Source organism: Bactrocera oleae, chromosome 2 (assembly GCF_042242935.1).
Source record: "Bactrocera oleae isolate idBacOlea1 chromosome 2, idBacOlea1, whole genome shotgun sequence".
In the NCBI taxonomy this organism is placed as follows: domain Eukaryota; kingdom Metazoa; phylum Arthropoda; class Insecta; order Diptera; family Tephritidae; genus Bactrocera; species Bactrocera oleae.
The window spans coordinates 19,828,642-19,847,341 of NC_091536.1; the positions used below are offsets into that span (position 1 = coordinate 19,828,642).

At 35.4% G+C, this 18,700-nt stretch overlaps 1 protein-coding gene across 1 annotated transcript; it reads right to left on the reverse strand.

Annotated features, from left to right (window-relative positions):
- Positions 1-2,301: 2,301 nt before the first annotated feature.
- LOC106622496 (ankyrin repeat and sterile alpha motif domain-containing protein 1B) lies at positions 2,302-16,032 on the reverse strand. Its single transcript, XM_036377485.2, has 14 exons — positions 15,293-16,032; positions 9,759-10,176; positions 9,056-9,686; positions 8,395-8,785; positions 6,785-6,864; positions 6,359-6,721; positions 6,103-6,295; positions 4,885-6,028; positions 4,551-4,789; positions 4,185-4,478; positions 3,957-4,116; positions 3,606-3,791; positions 2,954-3,085; positions 2,302-2,626 (listed from the first exon to the last, which is right to left on the reverse strand). Exons 2-14 carry the CDS (start codon positions 10,098-10,100, stop codon positions 2,468-2,470), a joined length of 4,314 nt encoding a protein of 1,437 aa, XP_036233378.2. The 5' UTR covers positions 10,101-10,176; positions 15,293-16,032; the 3' UTR covers positions 2,302-2,467.
- Between the last annotated feature and the right edge of the window lie 2,668 nt (positions 16,033-18,700).

The window sequence follows — 18,700 nt, forward strand, 5'->3', positions numbered from 1 at the left end:
AAGATTTTTTCTTCGATATTTTGATTATTTAGACATCTTATCCCAGAATTTCTGACACAACCTTTTTATCCAAAAAGTGAGCAACTATTTGGTTTTCTTCTACACATTTGCTTATTTGATACACACAATTACATACAATACATACATAAATAAATACATACATACATTTGAACTGTTAAGCGTTGATATAATATTATTGCTGTGGTTTTCGTTTACAAATTTTAAGTTGTTATTATCGTTCGTAAGGTTCGCTAGCAGTTTTGCGAAATTTTGCTGTGTTGAATGTTTTTGGTCGGATACAAATCTGGGTTTTCCGATACGATATCGTCTATTGTCGAGAATACGATCAATAGGCTTAATATTCGATTATTATATGTTAATGTTTTGTATTTTGAAGCCAGATTTCATTGACGAAGTAGAAAATTATAAAGGTTTTATATTTATCTCCGGCTCATGTGATCAGAAGTTTTTGAATCCTGTAAACCAGGAGAAGAATTGTTTGGCATTTCACTTTGACAGAGTTAATTAATATAAAATTAATATATTTAAAAGTTCAGCAACGATAAGTATTTCACTTATATATATTGTAATAATTAGTCATTAACGGCAATTAATAAATAACTTACTGATTATATCTTTATCTATGTTTGTGGTTTATCTATGTATATTAGGTAAGGTCAAAAAAACGAATATTTTTTATATATTTTTTCGCTTAATACTCTGAAACATAGGTACTAAGGCACCTCTAAGAAAGTCTCTTCTATCTTACGATTTTTTCGTTAACCTTTGTTTCTATTTATGAATTTTAAAATCAATAAAAAAAATTAAATAAATTTTAAATTGCGAAACTCATAGTTTTGTAGGAAAATTACTTTTCGTACAAGTGTCTAAGAACCTATTTTTCAGAGTACCAAGCGAAAAAAAAATATTCGATTTTTTGACACACCCTAATATATATGCATGTATGTACCATATATATGCATGTCTCATAATACAAATATCTAACGGTATTATGCATATTTTTACTATCTTTTTCGTAAATTAATTGTTGTTATTGGTTTTCGTGACTTAAACTGTTTTATTAAACTGTTATGTGTATTTCAGACTCAACATTTTGGCTTCTGTACATAAATTTCCGCAGAAAAGTTATTATTTTGTTCGTAAATAGTATTATTTTTGTGCGAAAAATTTGATAGTTTGAATATTAGGTCAAGCAACTTATACAGTTTTGCTACTATTGTACTTAGATTTAGAAACCACAAAGAAAAGGAAAATCTAACAAAAGTCAAGTTGGATAAAAAAAGTTAGATAAATTTGTTATTACGAACCCATCAGCTAATCTATCAAATTCGATTATATGTTTATATATTTATATATATATATATATACATTACTAAATTTGTTTTAAATAAATACTAATTGTATTATTGTAGATTGCAAACGTTTAAAGCGTTACTTTGATGCACGTCAAAAAGCGAGGAAAAATGAAACCTTTTAATATTCGAAAAAATGCAATTTAAAAGTAAATTACAAAGAGCTAAAAATCCGTAAAGCACATCTAATATATGTATATAGTGCTCACATAATCCATTACATGATTAAATTACTTGTATATAATATTTTGTGGTACTTCAATTGTGGAACGCTAACTTGTGACTGTCTATATATGATACCCGTAATCTTATAAACTGTCAGTCTTGTGGAAGTGACGAGGTTTAATTTAATTATTATTTACTTTTCAATATTTTGATTATGAATTTTTGATGCGGATTTAAAAAATGAAGCAAGTGTGATTGTTACAACTTGATATTTTAGACTATCAAATGATATAAACACTTTTGTTTTTGAAGATTTTATAAACATTCTTAAGCAACGCTTGTATTAATAAATTGTTAATTATTATAAAAATTCATACAGTCCTTAAATGAAGTCTTAATAATATTGCAAACATGCTTTGGTGTTGCTATAAAATATTGTTGCTGTTAAAATTGTGTACAAAAACTATTAAAACCCCTTTTAAAATTTAAGCTTTACAACAGAAGCGTTAAAAATAATGAAAAATTCGCTAAAATCTTTGATAAATAATAACTAAATTTTATTAAAATGCATTTTGTTTCTTTTAGTTTTGTTCTATGCAGTTATCTTGAGTTGGATTATTTTATCTTACACTTTCTTTTTACATCTAAGCAACAATTTGTTTAATGAAAACGGTTTTTTACACATACATAGCTATCTTGCCATAATGATTTTCACTTAACAGTATTTTGCAGAATTCAGCTAACAGCGATTTGTACATACATCTAAGTTTTTTAAATTTATTTTTAATTTCAATTAAATATTTATTTAATATTTTAAAATTCAATTTATATATTCTTATTTCGCACAACATTCTTTTGAGCTAAGTAGTAATTTAACAGTAATCTTTTTTCGTTTTCCCTTCACGGCTTCTCGCTCTGCCTATGTGTGTTCACTCAACTGCCACGGTTTCAGCAGTTTTGGCGCCACTGAGTAGCGAATTGCCGCTGAACATGCTCGTTGTTGTCGTTGTAATACCGTCTCGCAAAGCCAACTGATATGCCACCTCGAAGGCTTGTCCCAGAGTGAGTATGATATCGGTAGCCAAGTCCTGTAGGGCGAAAGTGTAGTTTTGTTTAAATAGAGATTAGTTAAAAATCAATATATATATATATATGTACTAGAGTGCGTAAAAGAAGGCATGCTTTTTTCGCTTCGCACTCTGAAAGATTGGTTGCTAGACCCCTCGAAGAAAGGTTCTCCAAGTATGAGCTCTTAATTGTAACGGGATGATGTCTATCAACCAATTTTTCAGAGTACCAAGCAAAAAAAAAAACATTAGTTTTTTCACCCATCCTAAATATATATAAATATATATATGCATATACATGTATAAAAACAACATAACTTAGCATTAAAATTGAGTGTTTTTACTCACCGCACTCTCAACATAGAAAACATGGCAGTAGTGTACATCCAACTCTTTGGTGATGTAAGCGAAATGCCGCAAATCGTCCGCGTCTTGGCAGGCGCAGTTAATATTTTGGATTTCATGTTCACAAATTGTTTGCTGAAAGTGTGTATATTTAAAGTATATTTACTAAAATACATTAGATATATATGAGATCTTAATTGGATCAGTAGATATAAAAGCTGACGAAAAGTTCTGATTATAAATATTTCTAGGTTGGTGACGCTTTTAGTTAAGATGGTAAAAAATGACGAGCAGATACTTAAGATGTATCCTAATTATTAGAAGTAGTCTAGTAGTAGAGTCTTCATAACTAGGGTAAAATGAATCACGTGAATATAATATGCAAGTATATAGTATTTTTAGCGTCTAGATCTCGACTGAAAAAATGTTCGCCTTGAGATCGCTGAAGGATTAAACATTATTGCAGAGAAATTGAATGGAATTATAAACTGCATAACTGGTGAAGTAATATCTAAGGGAAACTCGACCTCAGAGTACACAATCAGATTGAGTTTACGAAAAATTTCTGCTGGCTATACACAATATTAGCTTGAAGCCCCTTATTTTGAAAGTACATATAGTAAACTTTGTACAAAATATATTTATTTCAACTAACCTTGCTGTTCACATCGATAAATTCAACGCCTAAATGCGATATGGCTAAGCAGACCAATGCCGGCTTCTTTCGATTAACTTTGCCAGAACGCTGTTGTTCAACGGCTTCATCATGTTTGAGCTTTTGTATGGATTTACGCGTTGATTCGGTGCCACGTAACTCCTTCACAACCGTCGAGCCCAGATACTGTGGCATAATAAAAAATTTAGCAACAAATAATATCATCATTACTTAATTTAGTTCGTAAGAGCATAATTCTGAATTTAATTTATAATTTTTTATGTCAAAAACGAGGATAAGACAAAACAGATAATATTACGATAAATGTGTTATATATGGATTTGTACTCACATAAACTTCATATTTGATTTGTTCGTTAAGTAAAACATTTGCCGAATGCCGCCATTTTGTACGTAAATTTGCTGGTAGGCCGAGCAATAGTTCCGATGGTGCGCGTATTTGTAATTGCGGCTGTTGTTGTGGCTTTTCACAAGGCGGTTGCGGTGCAGGTCTAAAGAAAGGATTACGCCGAAGTTAAAAAAAGAACACTGTCTGATACTTTAGTCCTAAAAATCTTACCGGTTTTTTCTGTAACCCGTAATTGAGGTTCGTTGTTGCGGCTGCGCCTGTTGTGGTTGCCGTTGTGCTTCTTTGATGCCACATTCACCATTTACGGATGTAGCTATTTTTGGTACTTCGTTGTTTTCGTTTTGGCCACTCTTTTCTGTTTTATTCGGCTCTCGTATTTGCCTTATGTAAGCCACCGATTGGAGTATACGTCTTCGATGTCCAAGCTTGTTGATTTCTAGTACCGTCTGCAATTCGACATCCCATACACCGCACACGCTATCGATTGTGTTGTACAGATGCTTGCTGGGTAAGATGAAAAACAGCGTTATTTAGTTTTTTGTTATTTTTTTTTTTGCGAAAGGCAATTGACACTACCTGAAAGATTCAATGTACTCGGGTAGACTGATACTCTGTAGCCATTCGGTGAGTGTTGTGACACCTTTCTTTTCTGTATCACCGTTCTTATCGGTTTTTCGTTGCTTTTCTTTATTTGAAACAACAATTTGTGGTAGGAATTCAGCCTTCGGTAAAGTGCCTACAAATGTGATTAATTTATTTGCATCTGGCTTTGGAATGTCCATAAGTTGAGTGTCGGTTGGCTCCAAGACACCATTCTGCAAAATTGTTATAAAGTTCATTTTTCAAAAATATCGATACTTTTAAACTTCGATTTTTTTTGTGAAAAATAAGTGGTAGTCTATTTACGCACCATAAATTTAAAGTTGTCATAGCCATTCTCGAAGAGCATGCGTTCCAAGTGTAACAGTCCAGCATTTCGTAACCGCACAGCTAACTCACGACGTTCCGTTGGTTCGATACTTTCATCGAACTCCAAATCGATATCGTTTGTTGGTGTTAATGTCGTATTCAGTATACCGCTGCCAAATGACTCGATAATCTCTGAAATCTTCTTACGTGCTTCTTCGGCATTGAAGGGACTGAGTATGCCGCTGCTTTGTGTTGTGGCTGTGGTAATTGCCGATAGCGCCGCCTCGATATCCTCATTTCCATTACCATTATTTGCATCATTTGCATTATCATTTCCATTAGCATTTTCCACCTCTAAGCAGATACTTACATTTTGACTGACATGACTAGTATTATCACTACGCGTTTCGGTTTCGTCACAACCTTCTTGATTACCTGTTGTCTTTAAGTCCTTAGCGTTCACAGTTAAAGATTTAAGCATTTTGTTACATTCGGGCAAAACCGGTTTGGTGGGTATAGGTGGGCGTGTTCGTTGTGGTTGTTGACCTTCCGCTGCAGATGCGGATGCGCTACGTGCTGCTGATATTATGACGAGTTTACGATTACCCATTGTACGCTTCTCATGTCGCCAATTAACACTCGAACCTTTGAAGAGTCCCGCAAATGGCGCATCGCCTACGAATTCTTCTACACAATCGGTGGAGATACTGTGATCCGAAAGTGAGACACTTGAGCTAAGCGAACCGGAGGAGCCTTGTATGCCGCCGCCACCACTACGTCGCGCATTAGACAGTGTTGTTGTGGGTGAAGCATTCGTACTTTGCTTCGGCGAAAGACTGCCGACGGGGTAATCAAAGGTTGGCGTTGGTATGAGGGCAGACTGCCATTGCTTGGCTGGTGATGTACTCGAATCGATCATACTTTTGCTGTGCTGTTTTTGTTGTTGCTGCAGCTGTATAAGCGCTGACCGCCGCTTGTACTCCATGCTGAGCGGTCGTATGCGCTCATGTATGGTACGTTCGGCTTGACTTGAAGTGGGTGGCGGATGATCGGGTGTCGGCGGTTGCTGATAGTTTGTCGGACTGAGCGGTATTTGTGGTTTATCGACATTTTTATTCTCTTTGGTGTCGCTGATGCTTAGTGAACTGCAAAACATTTTTATAGATAATTCATTTTAATATCAAATAGTAGTTAATTTTAACATCTCATTGACACTAACTAGCTATTGCGATTCCTTTTCAGCTTCCTATTTGGATTGTATGACTTCAGTGTTGGGTTTTCGCAATTAATTATTTCTGTGCTCACATCACGTGACTTGTTCAGTGGTCGTTTCATTGAGTTGGATGTAGCCAGCCCTTCAACAGACTCGGCGCGTTCCTCGCTGCTATAGTTCATACGCTCCAACATATCAGCTGTATGTAGAACATTGTAGTTAATTTGCGGAAGCTAGCTTAATTTAAAATAAAAATACATACTTGAGCTCGACGCTAGCAGTGCGCCCGTTGTTGAACGTGTACTCTCACGAGCGCTTGCATATAGACGTTCACCTCTCTGTCGATCGCGCAACTGTGTGGTATCATCGAAGCTTATGCCGCCCACACTACCGTGACTTTGATGCCCACCATGAGGACTCTCCGCAGAGGGGCTGTGGTGTTGCTGTCGCGTGCGTTGTTGTGTTTGTTGTTGTTGATGATGATTTGGTGATGTGTAGCTAAACTGTTGCCCTGAGTGGGTAGGCGAAACGGATAAGTTTCGTCGTGGCGGTTTTTTGGGTGGCGCGCCAGGCGCAAAAGTGCTCATATGCATAGGATTGTTGACTGTTATAGCGATTATGCCGCCTATCGAGTATGCAACGCAGATGTAAAAATATTTTAATTACATATATGAAATATACAATTTACCTGTTGAAGAGCGTGAACGTGGTGACACCGAGACTGGCTCAAAACTACTCATCGACGATGAAGGGCTCACTCCTATTTCACTACACATAATAATTAAGTATGTGAATTGGTTCGAAGTAATGTCGTGTGTGAAAATAGATTTGGAGATTGTGTAACACAACCAATTGTCATTAAGATTTTCAAATAAATCAAAGATTATTTATATATTTGAATTCTTTAACATTCTATAATGTCATTCAACGCTGAAATCCATGCAAAAACTTAATTATCGTGCTTAATGTATAAGTATGCGAAATAAGTGCTCAAATACAACCCTGATACGATTTTAGGCTTCGCTCAAAATTACCATCTCAAAATATGTCCCTTCCATATTAATCAGATAAGCTTTGTAGTAGTGTACTGTGTAAAATAGCATATGCTCAGGATCGGAGTCTCTAATTGCAAAATTTTATGTAGGTAATTTACTTAAGCTTGTCAATGTAGACCATGCCTTTTTTTCCACAAAGAACATGCTTGAGCTAGCCGTAGTCGAATGTGTTAGAGCTGTGATTATTGCTCAAGGGGTAGTAGTTCGTTTTTGTAGAACATTATAATCCCACTTTATAAAGTATGCAGTAGTCGAGTATACAGACCGATTGCCTACAAATCGACAACTGGTTTGTTCTAATTCGAAACTCAATTACAATTTTAAATTACATAAAAGAATTCTCATTATTTTCGAAATTAAAAAGCTTTCACCTCAAATTTTCGGTTGGTTGGGATTTGTTCATTAACATTAAAATGAATGAGCTAACATGAGCGAAGAAGTTCCTGAGCATCGCAATATTTTTCTTTTTATCGGAAATCTTCTTTTTCTTTATAAACTCTTGTCTATTAAGTTGAAGCATCATATATTCGACGCACTTATAGGTAAGAGAGTTTTTAAGGTTTACGTAGGCGGATAGAGCTGCCTAGAATTTTTAAAATTTTCTTTTTGACCCATATTGTGGTTTTTATAGCAAATTTTCATATGTCTATATATATATTATGACAATAAAACAATTTTTCAGGTAATATAATTAAAATTAAGTCGAACGAATGATTACATTGGCATCTATTCATTGTCACAGCCTTTCAAATGGAGGAGAGAGTTGCTGTTAAGTTCCTAACAGCAGACGTCACATTAGCGATTACTCGCAAAATATGTTGATTATAACAATGCGGGTTGTGTCTTGGGTGTAAATAGGTATATATAAAATAAAGGGTTATTTAAAAACAAATAGTGGAAAATTATTAAAAACACTTGTTAGCATTGTGAGTTAATGTTAAACAAATGCTTTTAATTACAAATGAATATAAATGTCAGGTGCATTATATAAATAGTAATGATTTATTTATTTTTTTAATAATATGAATTGTATTGCAATACGCAAGTATATAAAACGATAAACATGCAGAGAAATGAATAATGGTGAGACAAATAAATCGCATAACAAATTATGTGTACTATATCACAGTAAAATAATATTACACTGGAAAAAAAATTATGCAGAACATGCGATGTCAATTAAACCAATTAGCTGATAACAACAATTATAAAAGAAAACGCTTTCAGTTCGCTGTTAACATACTTCTGAGAGTTATTGGAGGTGCTGTGCACAGGAGAATTCACTTCGTGGTAGCCACCACGACCCACAGCATAGTGATCCGGTTGAAGACCGCTATCCAGCGATTTGCCGCCATTAAGATTTGTGCCATATCGTTGTTTACTGTTATTAGCACCAGTGCCACCGGTGGTGCCGCCTGCAACGTTAGTACTGTTAAATGTGGAAGACTGTTGGAGCGAGTGTGCGTGGTTGAGTAAATGATTGTTTGAATTAAAGTGATAGTGATTGTTATGTTGCTGTTTTTGATAGTGACTCAGACTGCTGCTTTGACGCTGTGGTGGAGGCGGCGGTTGTTGATGACGAAAGACGACCACCTCGTCGCTATCCACGTCCACATCCATTTGGTTGCGAAAGTCTGAAATATGGAAGAGGAATTATTTAAAAAAGGGTGCTAGAAGTAGGTGAAAGTCAAATATACAAAATGTTAAGAAAATATTTAATTAAATAACTTAAAATACGGGTTTGGTATTCTTCAGATCACTTTCAACATGAAAAATCTGCTTTTGTGCTTATTTTTTAAGTTTTGATGCTTTCGTACGTGCTTATTTTTCTTTGATATTAATATTAGCTCAAATCTTATTATATATATAATTATAAACTAGTTTAAATGTGTTTTGACACTTACTATTTATTACAGCAATAATATGCTTTGTAACATGCGGTGGAAACTCCTTGAGTATATCCAAAGCAGTACGACCTTCCGCATCGGTCGCATTCAAATCAATACCCGCTCTCAGCAGCGTACGCACGACCGACTCCTTGCCACATAAGGCTGCTTCATGAAGCGCAGTACCCGACGGCGTGAGCAAGTTGACACTGACACCAGCAGCGAGCAGCACATCAACCACATTCTTGTGTCCATTACGGCTCGCCACATGAAGACAGGTGTGCGGGAAGATATTACGCGTTGGCGTCACGGGCGAAGACGTAATCGATGGCGATGAGGGTGACGGTGTGGAAACCGAACCAGAGTGTGGTAGTGGCGACGATCGACGTGGCTTTTGATATTGTTGTACCATCATGGCGGCGTCGCCACCCTCAATCGCGGCCACACTATAGTGTGCAATCAATTCCGGGTGTGCGCGTATCAACATTTGTACTGCCTGCAGGCGGCCATATTGCGCCGCCAAGTCGAGTGGCGTTTCACCGCGTGAATTACGCATATTCGGATCAGCATTATGCGCTAACAGCACCGCTAAAGCGCCCGTATGTCCGTGCTGTGCGGCGCAGTGCAATGGCGTCTCGTTTTCGATGGTCTGCAAGTATAGAAAAATAAACATTATTAATACAGGAAATCAATCACTTCTTGCATTCATCTTGTTATTTACTTGTAAATTTGGCAGCGCCGGCTTGAAGGGATGTGCTAGCAGCATTTTCACTATGTCTTGATGGCCCGCCCAAGCGGCTAAATGCAATGGCGACGAGCCACGTGAATCGGGTAGATTCGGCGAAGCTTCGTTGTTCAACAGCAACCGTACTATGTCACTGTGTCCATTGAGGCAGGCGTGATGTAGTGCCGAATAACCGCCGCTGTCCTGTATATTGACACCAGGTCCACGTCGTAAACTGGCTAACGGACCGGCGCGCTTTGCCCTTTGATTGAGCACCTTTTCGATATAGGTGATGTTGCCATTGCGTGCAGCTTCCAAAAACTCTTGATCCTTACCCATAATGACTAGTCAGTGGTTAAGTTGAATTCGTGAATTGCTAATGTTTGGGTTAGTTAGATGGTGATTGTCTTACAACCTGAAAATAAATGCAGATGTAATGACTTTATGCTTAGTAGAGAATTTTGAGTCTAAAGGACTAATAAAGTCTAGTAAGGTATAAAATGAGATTTGTTTCTGAGAATTTTTCAATTTGTTGCTGGGAAAGCGTTCTCTGCATTGCCATAAAACCTACGGAAAAAATGCATTGTTCTCTATCATTTATGCATTCATTCCAACTTCTGTGCAATAAGAGGGAGGTGAGCTACTGCATTACATTTGCACATTTTCGTCAGAGTTGGATACAACAAGCTGGAAAATAAATCTGTGAACCAGCTAATCGCTTCTCTTCCTATATATCTATTGATTATACTTATCTAAACTAACTTTTGCAAAATGTATATTTAGCATGACAAGCGTAATGCCTGCGTAACGGGAGATTATCATATATAACAAATAACCATTTCTGCAAGAAATAACCCTCTTTCATTTTATATTACAAGATTACACTTACAATCAAACATTCTTGTCCCCAATCAATTAATTGCCAAGAACTCCCTAAAATTTGATTCACTACACTCTAATAGTTTTAGGGTGTGTATGGCCCTACCCTAGAGATTAATGAAAGTTGTCTGCTTTGAAGAAGCCCAAGAGAGTAAAACTATTGGGAAAAAAATTTATGTATTTATTTATAAATATCGGTATGTAGGTGTGCTGCAAAATTTCGAAATATGTGTGGCATTCATTGAGTGTAAAATAAATGATTGCGTGCCACAAAACAAAAAAATATTTAACACAGACATTAATAGCAATTGTTATGAGCATTCTATAGACTTCAAGAATAAACAAATGCGCTCAGCATATAAACATATAAACACCCATATATTAATGGTAGTGGAAGTGTAAAATCACACGCGACTTGATAAAAATAGAAATGTATATATTTACAAATGTTTGTACACAAATGTTCAGTAAAGTCAATTTACGTGATATGTGTGTGTGCACGCATTCTGGTGTAAACATGTGTATGTATGTTAGTGTGGTACACACTTAACATCTCCAAATGATAATATTTACTTAAAAGAAGTGTTGATAAGTAGTATACATACATATATATTGGAGTACTTTAAAACAAACGTAAACAAACATACACCACTACATATGAAGGGGTAATATGCGGTCAAGTGTAAATAAGGTATTTAGCCTATAAGTATATTAAGAAAAATATATTACTGCTAGAGGACTCTTTTCTAAATAGAACGGTAAATTAATCTCTGTTATATAACTCAGTTAAAGAGAAATAGTAGTCAATATTTTAAGAAAGTATTGAAGCGTCTAAAACAACCATTCAGTACAAAAACTTTTTTTCAAATTTCAGAAAATGAAATTCATAATTTTTGAAAAAAATCATAGTAGTTTGAAACCCATTGGCTTTTGCTAGTGTGAGACTGAAACATCTCTTTTCAAGTTTGTTACAGACACAAAGCGCTTTGTCGACATGTAGGTGTCTTTTGATACTGCTTATAAGAGTTTTTAGGTATCACAACGGACCAGAAAGCAGAAGGCAGATATCAGCCCTATATGCCAAAATTAATATTAAAGGGCGTGGTTGCATTATCAGCATGACACGAATAAAACGAACGGCGCGAATAAAAATAGCTATTCGGAGACGGTCTGGTCAGCGAAGGGGCTTTCGAAAGTAGAAGGTGGTTGAGTTCTTTACAGTAGTTTCTAATAGAAAATTCCTAAGCAGAGTCAATGCCTTACGGTACGATCGTGATAAAAAACAAGAAAATGTATTAATCCTTAGAAACTTTAGTATCTCTCAGGCTTAAAATGATATATAGAACGAAATAAATGTAAATATAAGTATTATCCAATATCCATATATGAATACAATTACTATCAATCCATATATCCACCGATATAAATATGTATTAAGATATTAAGAACGTGAACAATAATATGAACAGGAAAACACCTTTTAGGGAACTTTTTCAAAAATGCTGCATATGCCAAGGCGCTTAAGCCATATACAATATAAGTAGTAGTTGTATACAAAATATTAATTTGTATGTGCTTGTGCTTTCGTGCGTACAATCAAAGCACACACACTCAAATCAAACCGAAGGTAGGTTAGGTGTGTTCCATGAATAAAAGGAAACTTCAAAAAAACAATACAAATAGCAGACAACAAAAAGCGTTTAGGGTAGGCTAACAACTATGTACGAGGCATCAATGGGACAACTCCCAATAATGTGTAACGACATTACACGACAGACAATGGCAACCGACGACGAGTAATAGAAAAGTGGCAAAAAATTGCATGCAACACGATTTTCTACGCTACGCTAGAATGCGGTGGATGTTTACAAATACACTTATAGGCACATGGAGTGCAAAGAAGAGGGAAGCTTACGAAGCGCTGGCCGATAAGAAGTAAAAACAAATGAGAGTATGAGTCTGAATGAGAGAAAGAGAGTTGTTTGTTTCAGGGTGCGGGTTGCGAAGGTTGTTGAGCGCATGTGGCTTGCCTCTAGAGTACACACGGCTGCGAGTAGTAGTGTAAATATGTAAAAATATATGTACGTTTGTACGCGTTTGATAAGGTTTGTCAACCAGACATCCCGTCGGATGGGCGAAATTCGACTACACTTAACCGACAGGTCATCAGATTGTCACCACGGTAAATATGTACATTTACATATATAACTGTGCAAATATTAGCATTAAAAATGGCGTGAACAAATAACTGTAGTATACTTTGAAGCGCCGTTCAGCTGAGCAGACGGGCAGGCAGCCAAATTGACGGGCCAACGAAAGACAAGTCGCCATCGAGCAGCTGCTTGTTCAAACTCTACTCGCCCACGCAAACAATGCGCCGTGACGAAGGCAGCATGCAACGGTAATTTTGATTTATTCTACACGAACACACAAATGAATATGTAATTTGAGCGCAAACAATTGGCTATCATAAAATTATTTGTGACATCAAATTACTCGAATATGACCGAAGAATAACCACAAAATTGGACATCGGTTTTCGAAATCTGTGTATATATAATATGAAAATGTATGTGTATATGGTTTGGTGCTTGTATGTGCGTGGTGTGTGTTGGCAGCGTTAACGGCTCGGTTGCGGAAAAGCACTGTTGAAACTGGGTCAAAGGATATTGACCTAGAGTAGGTACACAAACACACACGCACAGAAACACAGTTACAGCATTGCACAATAACAAAGCTCTTGGTTTATTTGAGATGAAAATGATTCTGAAACGAATTGCATTCAACAAAAAGTGCAGGAAATGTTGAGAAAACAAATGTTTCTAGAAATTTACTCTGCTATATTGTGTATAAGTAGGTTTTTGGTGTTATTTATGGCTACGTTAGTAAACCACAAGCGTCATAGTTTAGAAAAAGGGTGTGGTACCGCTCGTCTTTATACCTTTATATATTTTGAAAAGTACATCAAATGTCTAATTTCTGTTCGACAAATATGTGTATTGATGCAAATAAAGGGCGTGGTTGATTGCTTAAAGTGTTACAAGCAAGTTTATTAGGCGTTTAGTACCCAATTCAGAGTTATATGTATACTTTTTATGCCCTGAACAGGGTATATTAAATTTTCCATGAAGTTTGAAACACCTTAAAGGAAAGATCGCAGACCCTACAAAGTGTATATATAATCGTTCAGCGCGACGAGCTGAGTCCATTTAGCCATGTCTATCTGTATATATGTGAATTAGTCCCTCAGTTTTTGAGATATCAACCAGAAATTTTGCACACGTCCTTTTCTCACCAAGACGCTGCTCATTTGTCGGAACCGCAGATATTGCAGCACTATAGCATATAGTTTTCATATAAACTAAATGATTGGAATCAAGTGCTTGTATGGAAAACTTTGTCATTTGATGAAATATCTTCAAGAAATTTGGCATGAATCAAGTTAAAGATGTTTTCATGCTCCCTTATGCTAGAAATAATGCACCTGTGAAGGGTATTATATATAATGGTTAACGTTTTCTTGTTATTTTTTTATTAATTGCTTACAATTTTTCAAAAAATTTCAGAAGAAATTTACTTTTCACTGATGTTTTTGTGGGAAATGTTGCAGTTATTTGATTTTCAGCTGGCCCGATTTACTGTGAGCATGAAAAAATGAGCAAAGTGCCTACTAAAATACATATTAGAGCCAAATACGTCAAACTATAGACAGATTTAATCAACAAAGCTACATTGAGGCACTGCACACATATTATTGCGATCTAGGTACATCCGAACAGATATATGCAATTGGTAATACTTTAAAGATATCGCCGCACTACCTCAGGACCTTTGATGTTATGTTCACTACAAGTATATAATCTTTGAAGCCATTCAGTGCTTTCAAAATTTAGTTGTTTCTTAAGTATCATAGAACTATATACCATGGAGAACTTTATCAAGAGGTTTTATATTTTGAAGCTGGTGGTGGCAGAATTATACTTCTGTTTCCGTGAGTTGGCTGAGGTGAGGTTAAAAAAAATATCTTCTACAATTTACATTTTCTTTTACATAAAATTTTCTACGCTTTAACAAGTAAAATGCAGTCTAGATGTGGAGTTAAGCATTTTTGGTCAAACAAAATTAAAAAAAAAAAATATTTTTCTACAAAAATAACTTTATTTTTCTAAAAGTGTAAAACTTACTGCACTTTTTTCTTTGTTTTTTTCAAGCATTTAAAGGTACCATAATACGCAAACACTTTTGCATATATACATATGCATATGTAGGTAGCTGTACATATGTATATATAGATATACCGTTGCTTACTTTGTATTAAAAGTTGTATGCAAATTTGTAGTTTCTATTACTATAGCTGTTTTCTAAGTTTTTGCAACAACACACATACATACACGTTGTATGTACAATGACTCACTTGAAGTGCAACAAAAACACTAATCAACTACGTATTTGCATAACTAAAATAAATAATGTTAGAAATATACATACAATTAACCATACAAGCAAACTGAACTAAGCATATATATGTACTTATTCTTTTTCAATACTATATAATACTGTATATAATATGTATGCATATTATTAAATCTAATAGCGTTTGGAATTTTGCATTTAAACGACTTTCGCAGTTAACTTTTTCTAGGCTAACCTACCATTTAAGGCTGCGCTTGAAATTCCTGCTCGCTTTGGTTGCAGTACTTGGAGCAGCTAGCGTTAGGGAGCTGTTTGACTAGTATGCTAGCTGATAGCTGTTAACTGCTGGCTAGTAACTGGTGGTTGATGGCTACGCTGGCTTCAAAAGGCGTGTTCCCGTTTTCGTTTCACTTTCTGGCACATACACATTTTCTACTTAGTATACTACTCCACAAAAACAACGAAACGCGCGTCAACTTCGTTGTTATTGTTACATTTGGTGTGTTTATTGTTACACTTGTTGTTGTGGTTGTTGTTTTTGTCGTCGTTGTCGTTGTGGCTGGTGCTGTTGCTGTTGCTGCCGCCACCCAAAAGTGTATCCCAAGAGCAGTCAGCGAGCAAAGATTTTCTTCAAGTACTTCAATTCCCAACGCACATACACTCACACATACGTACGCACACACATGCCACACATACGCGCAGGCACTCACATAAGCGAGCTACACAAAATATGCACGCTTTTGTTTGCTCTATAAGGGATTTTATCTTCAATTAATTCAATTGAAATTGTTCATTTAATACACGTTTTTTCACATTCAACTCAATTATTGCATTTCTTATTAGCTTTTTTCCATTTATCATTGCGTTTATTCACATTCATTTAATGAGTAAGTTCTGTGCCTGCACAATCGCTTCGCATTTCTTTTATGTTCTGTTATTATAACGCAACGCAACGCTTCTGAAAACTGACTGAATCTTGATTGCTCCAACAGAGTTTTCGACTGCCCCAGCTTGGCGAGGCGGTGAGCGAGCAAAAGCAAATGAGTAAATATCTACTTAGCGTGTGTATGTGTGTGTATCTGTGTGTGATACTGAATTAACATGTGTACACTTGTTCAGATGCGAGCACCGACACTCCTGTGCTGAGAGCAACGGCTACGCAGCGTTGACAGTGACAGCGCCAGCGTCAGCGTTGTGTTCTTTCAGTTATTGTTGATATGGCTAGAGCATTGTCACATTGGGGCGCAGTCAAAACACATGCGCTTCTGGTTGGCGCTTCTGCTATAATGTGCTTCTACGCGCGCGTGTGTGTGCGGATGTTACTAATGAGTGTGGCGCTACTTCAACACCCACACATACTGCGAGAGCACGCGCAACAAAAATTGAGTGTGACAGAATGCCGTAGAGAGCAAGAGTGCTTTGTTTACAATCGTATTCTTAACGGGGGATGTACAAATGTTAAGTGCCCAGAGTTGCCAAATGGCTGAAGTGAATAACAATAAAAATAATAAGGATAAGCAGCATGCATAAAAAAACACTTATAATATTTGAAAGCAATAAAGAATTATATATTTTAGAAAATTTTCATTCATAGCTTCATATGTGTAGGATGAGCCATTGTATTTTCTTAATAGTAAATGTCTTCAAATTGAATTGAAATTTCGAACATGCGATAATGCTTCCTAAATAGGCATCGAATATAATACTAACGTTCTCAGAAACAAAAATTTCGCATTTCCCATCAATTTTATGCTTATTTACAATTGTATACTTTTGGGAACAATTGCTCCATGATTAGTTCCCAAGTAATTGCTTCTATGTTTATCGCCATGAAAATGCAAAATAAAATTTCCGATTTTAGTCAAATAGATACATCCTATTTATAAAGTTATAGTAAAATAAAGTAACTTTTTCCTCACACATCTGAGTGGTGAAAATTTTTTTAAATATATGTTGCCTATATTTTGGCGCATTGTCTTCTAAACTCATGTTAAATATGTTCTTTATTTTGAAATTTGAAGCTTTGAGCATATTATTGCAAATAATATAAACGTAAACATGAGCGGCTATCAAATGTCACAACTTGCTACAATTTGTAAACAAATTCAATGTCAAAACGGCACATGCGCCTGATAGTGTGCTACTGATAATGCCATATTATGTGGTAGTTGCCACATTTTGCACATTAATTTTTTGAGCTAGTACAGTATTTTTTCTGAATATTTTGCTTACAGTGATGGCTAAATATTTTAACTTATATATATGTATATACTCTTGCAAATTGAGAATCGAAAAACTATGGTTATCTAATTGCTTTTGAAAACTTCCAAATGTTTTAAAATTTCTAAATGTTTAAATTGAAGAATTTAAATGTTTTTGTGTGCAAGAATTTCAGTATATTTTGTAAAAATTGGAATTGCACTCTGTGGTGTATGACTTTGAAAAATGGGGGCGAGTGTCTGAATTTCGAAAACTCCAAGCATGATCATCAACTAAAAATATAATTTAATGAAAAATTACTCAAGTAATCTATTTACGTGTGGTTTTTAAGTGGATTCACAATCCATATTGGCACAATGATTTTCAAATTCTTATTACTGTTAAATAATTTCGGCTTAAATTAAAGTTAAATTAATATGTAATTTTCCGTAACCGAAATTGTTAATTTGAGTTATCATAAATGCCACAAATGTGGTGGCGTTCGCCTTCATTACTGCATTGGTGGTGTAAATTACCGAAAATCGTATCCACTTATTGCTTATGATGCTGTTGCTGTGCATAAAAACACACCTACACGGCAGCTTTGGAATTGAATAATTGAATGCCAGCAACATTCTCGTTTCAACTGAGTTAATGAGTCATATGCATTGCATATAAGCGCCTGGTGCACAAGCAGTGAGATCGGTAGGAAATTATTGCTTGATGAAAATATTAATATATACTTTAAGGATCGCTTATACCTTATATATACCCTAAATAATTAATTACCTTACAAGTATATTAATTACCTTAAATATTTACCGTTTATATCTACAAATGCGATTTTAAGTTAAAGATTTTTTCATTTAAGTCCACATTTTTATGTAACACGAAATATTAGTTACATACAAGTATATAAACTCTATTAATAATGCGCCTAATTGCAGGTAACATTTGAAAAAAATGTTTAAAAAAAAATGTTGTTTTATATGAGTTGCCAAAGTCAAATACAATATTTTTTACGGGTTAAAAAAACTAAGATAATTTACTGCATCGCATTCCTCCATACAAGACTTACATTCAATGGCTTTCCTGCAGGGGTACAACTGCATTCAATTGGTCATAGAATGACTCAATTCTATTCGGAGTTATTTTTCATAGAACTCATATTCAAAACTATGCATGTGTATGTATATATAATTTTCAGTTTTCCTACCAACAAGTTTTATTTGTCCGTTATCATTTCAGTCGGGTTTTCGCGAATTCGTATTATGTCAGCGTTATGACAGGTTTAGCGTATTTTTCACCCACCATAAGTATCGTTAAACGGGTCACAGCAGAATGAAGTGATTATTGTACGTACATTTTTGTGCAGAAAAACCAAAATAAATAACAAACCTAAATCTACAAACGAACCAAAATGTTCTACAAAATCGTGTTTAGCGTAT

What these genes read in the sequence shown, in the direction of transcription:
- LOC106622496 (XM_036377485.2), bottom strand. Translation starts at nt 10,100, where the DNA reads ATGGGTAAGGATCAAGAGTTTTTGGAAGCTGCACGCAATGGCAACATC. An exon ending in TATTATTGCTGTAATAAATA is followed by an intron (nt 8,786 to 9,055) that starts GTAAGTGTCAAA and finishes TCCATATTTCAG; the next exon opens with ACTTTCGCAACCAAATGGAT. An exon ending in AAATCAAATATGAAGTTTAT is followed by an intron (nt 3,792 to 3,956) that starts GTGAGTACAAAT and finishes ATTATGCCACAG; the next exon opens with TATCTGGGCTCGACGGTTGT.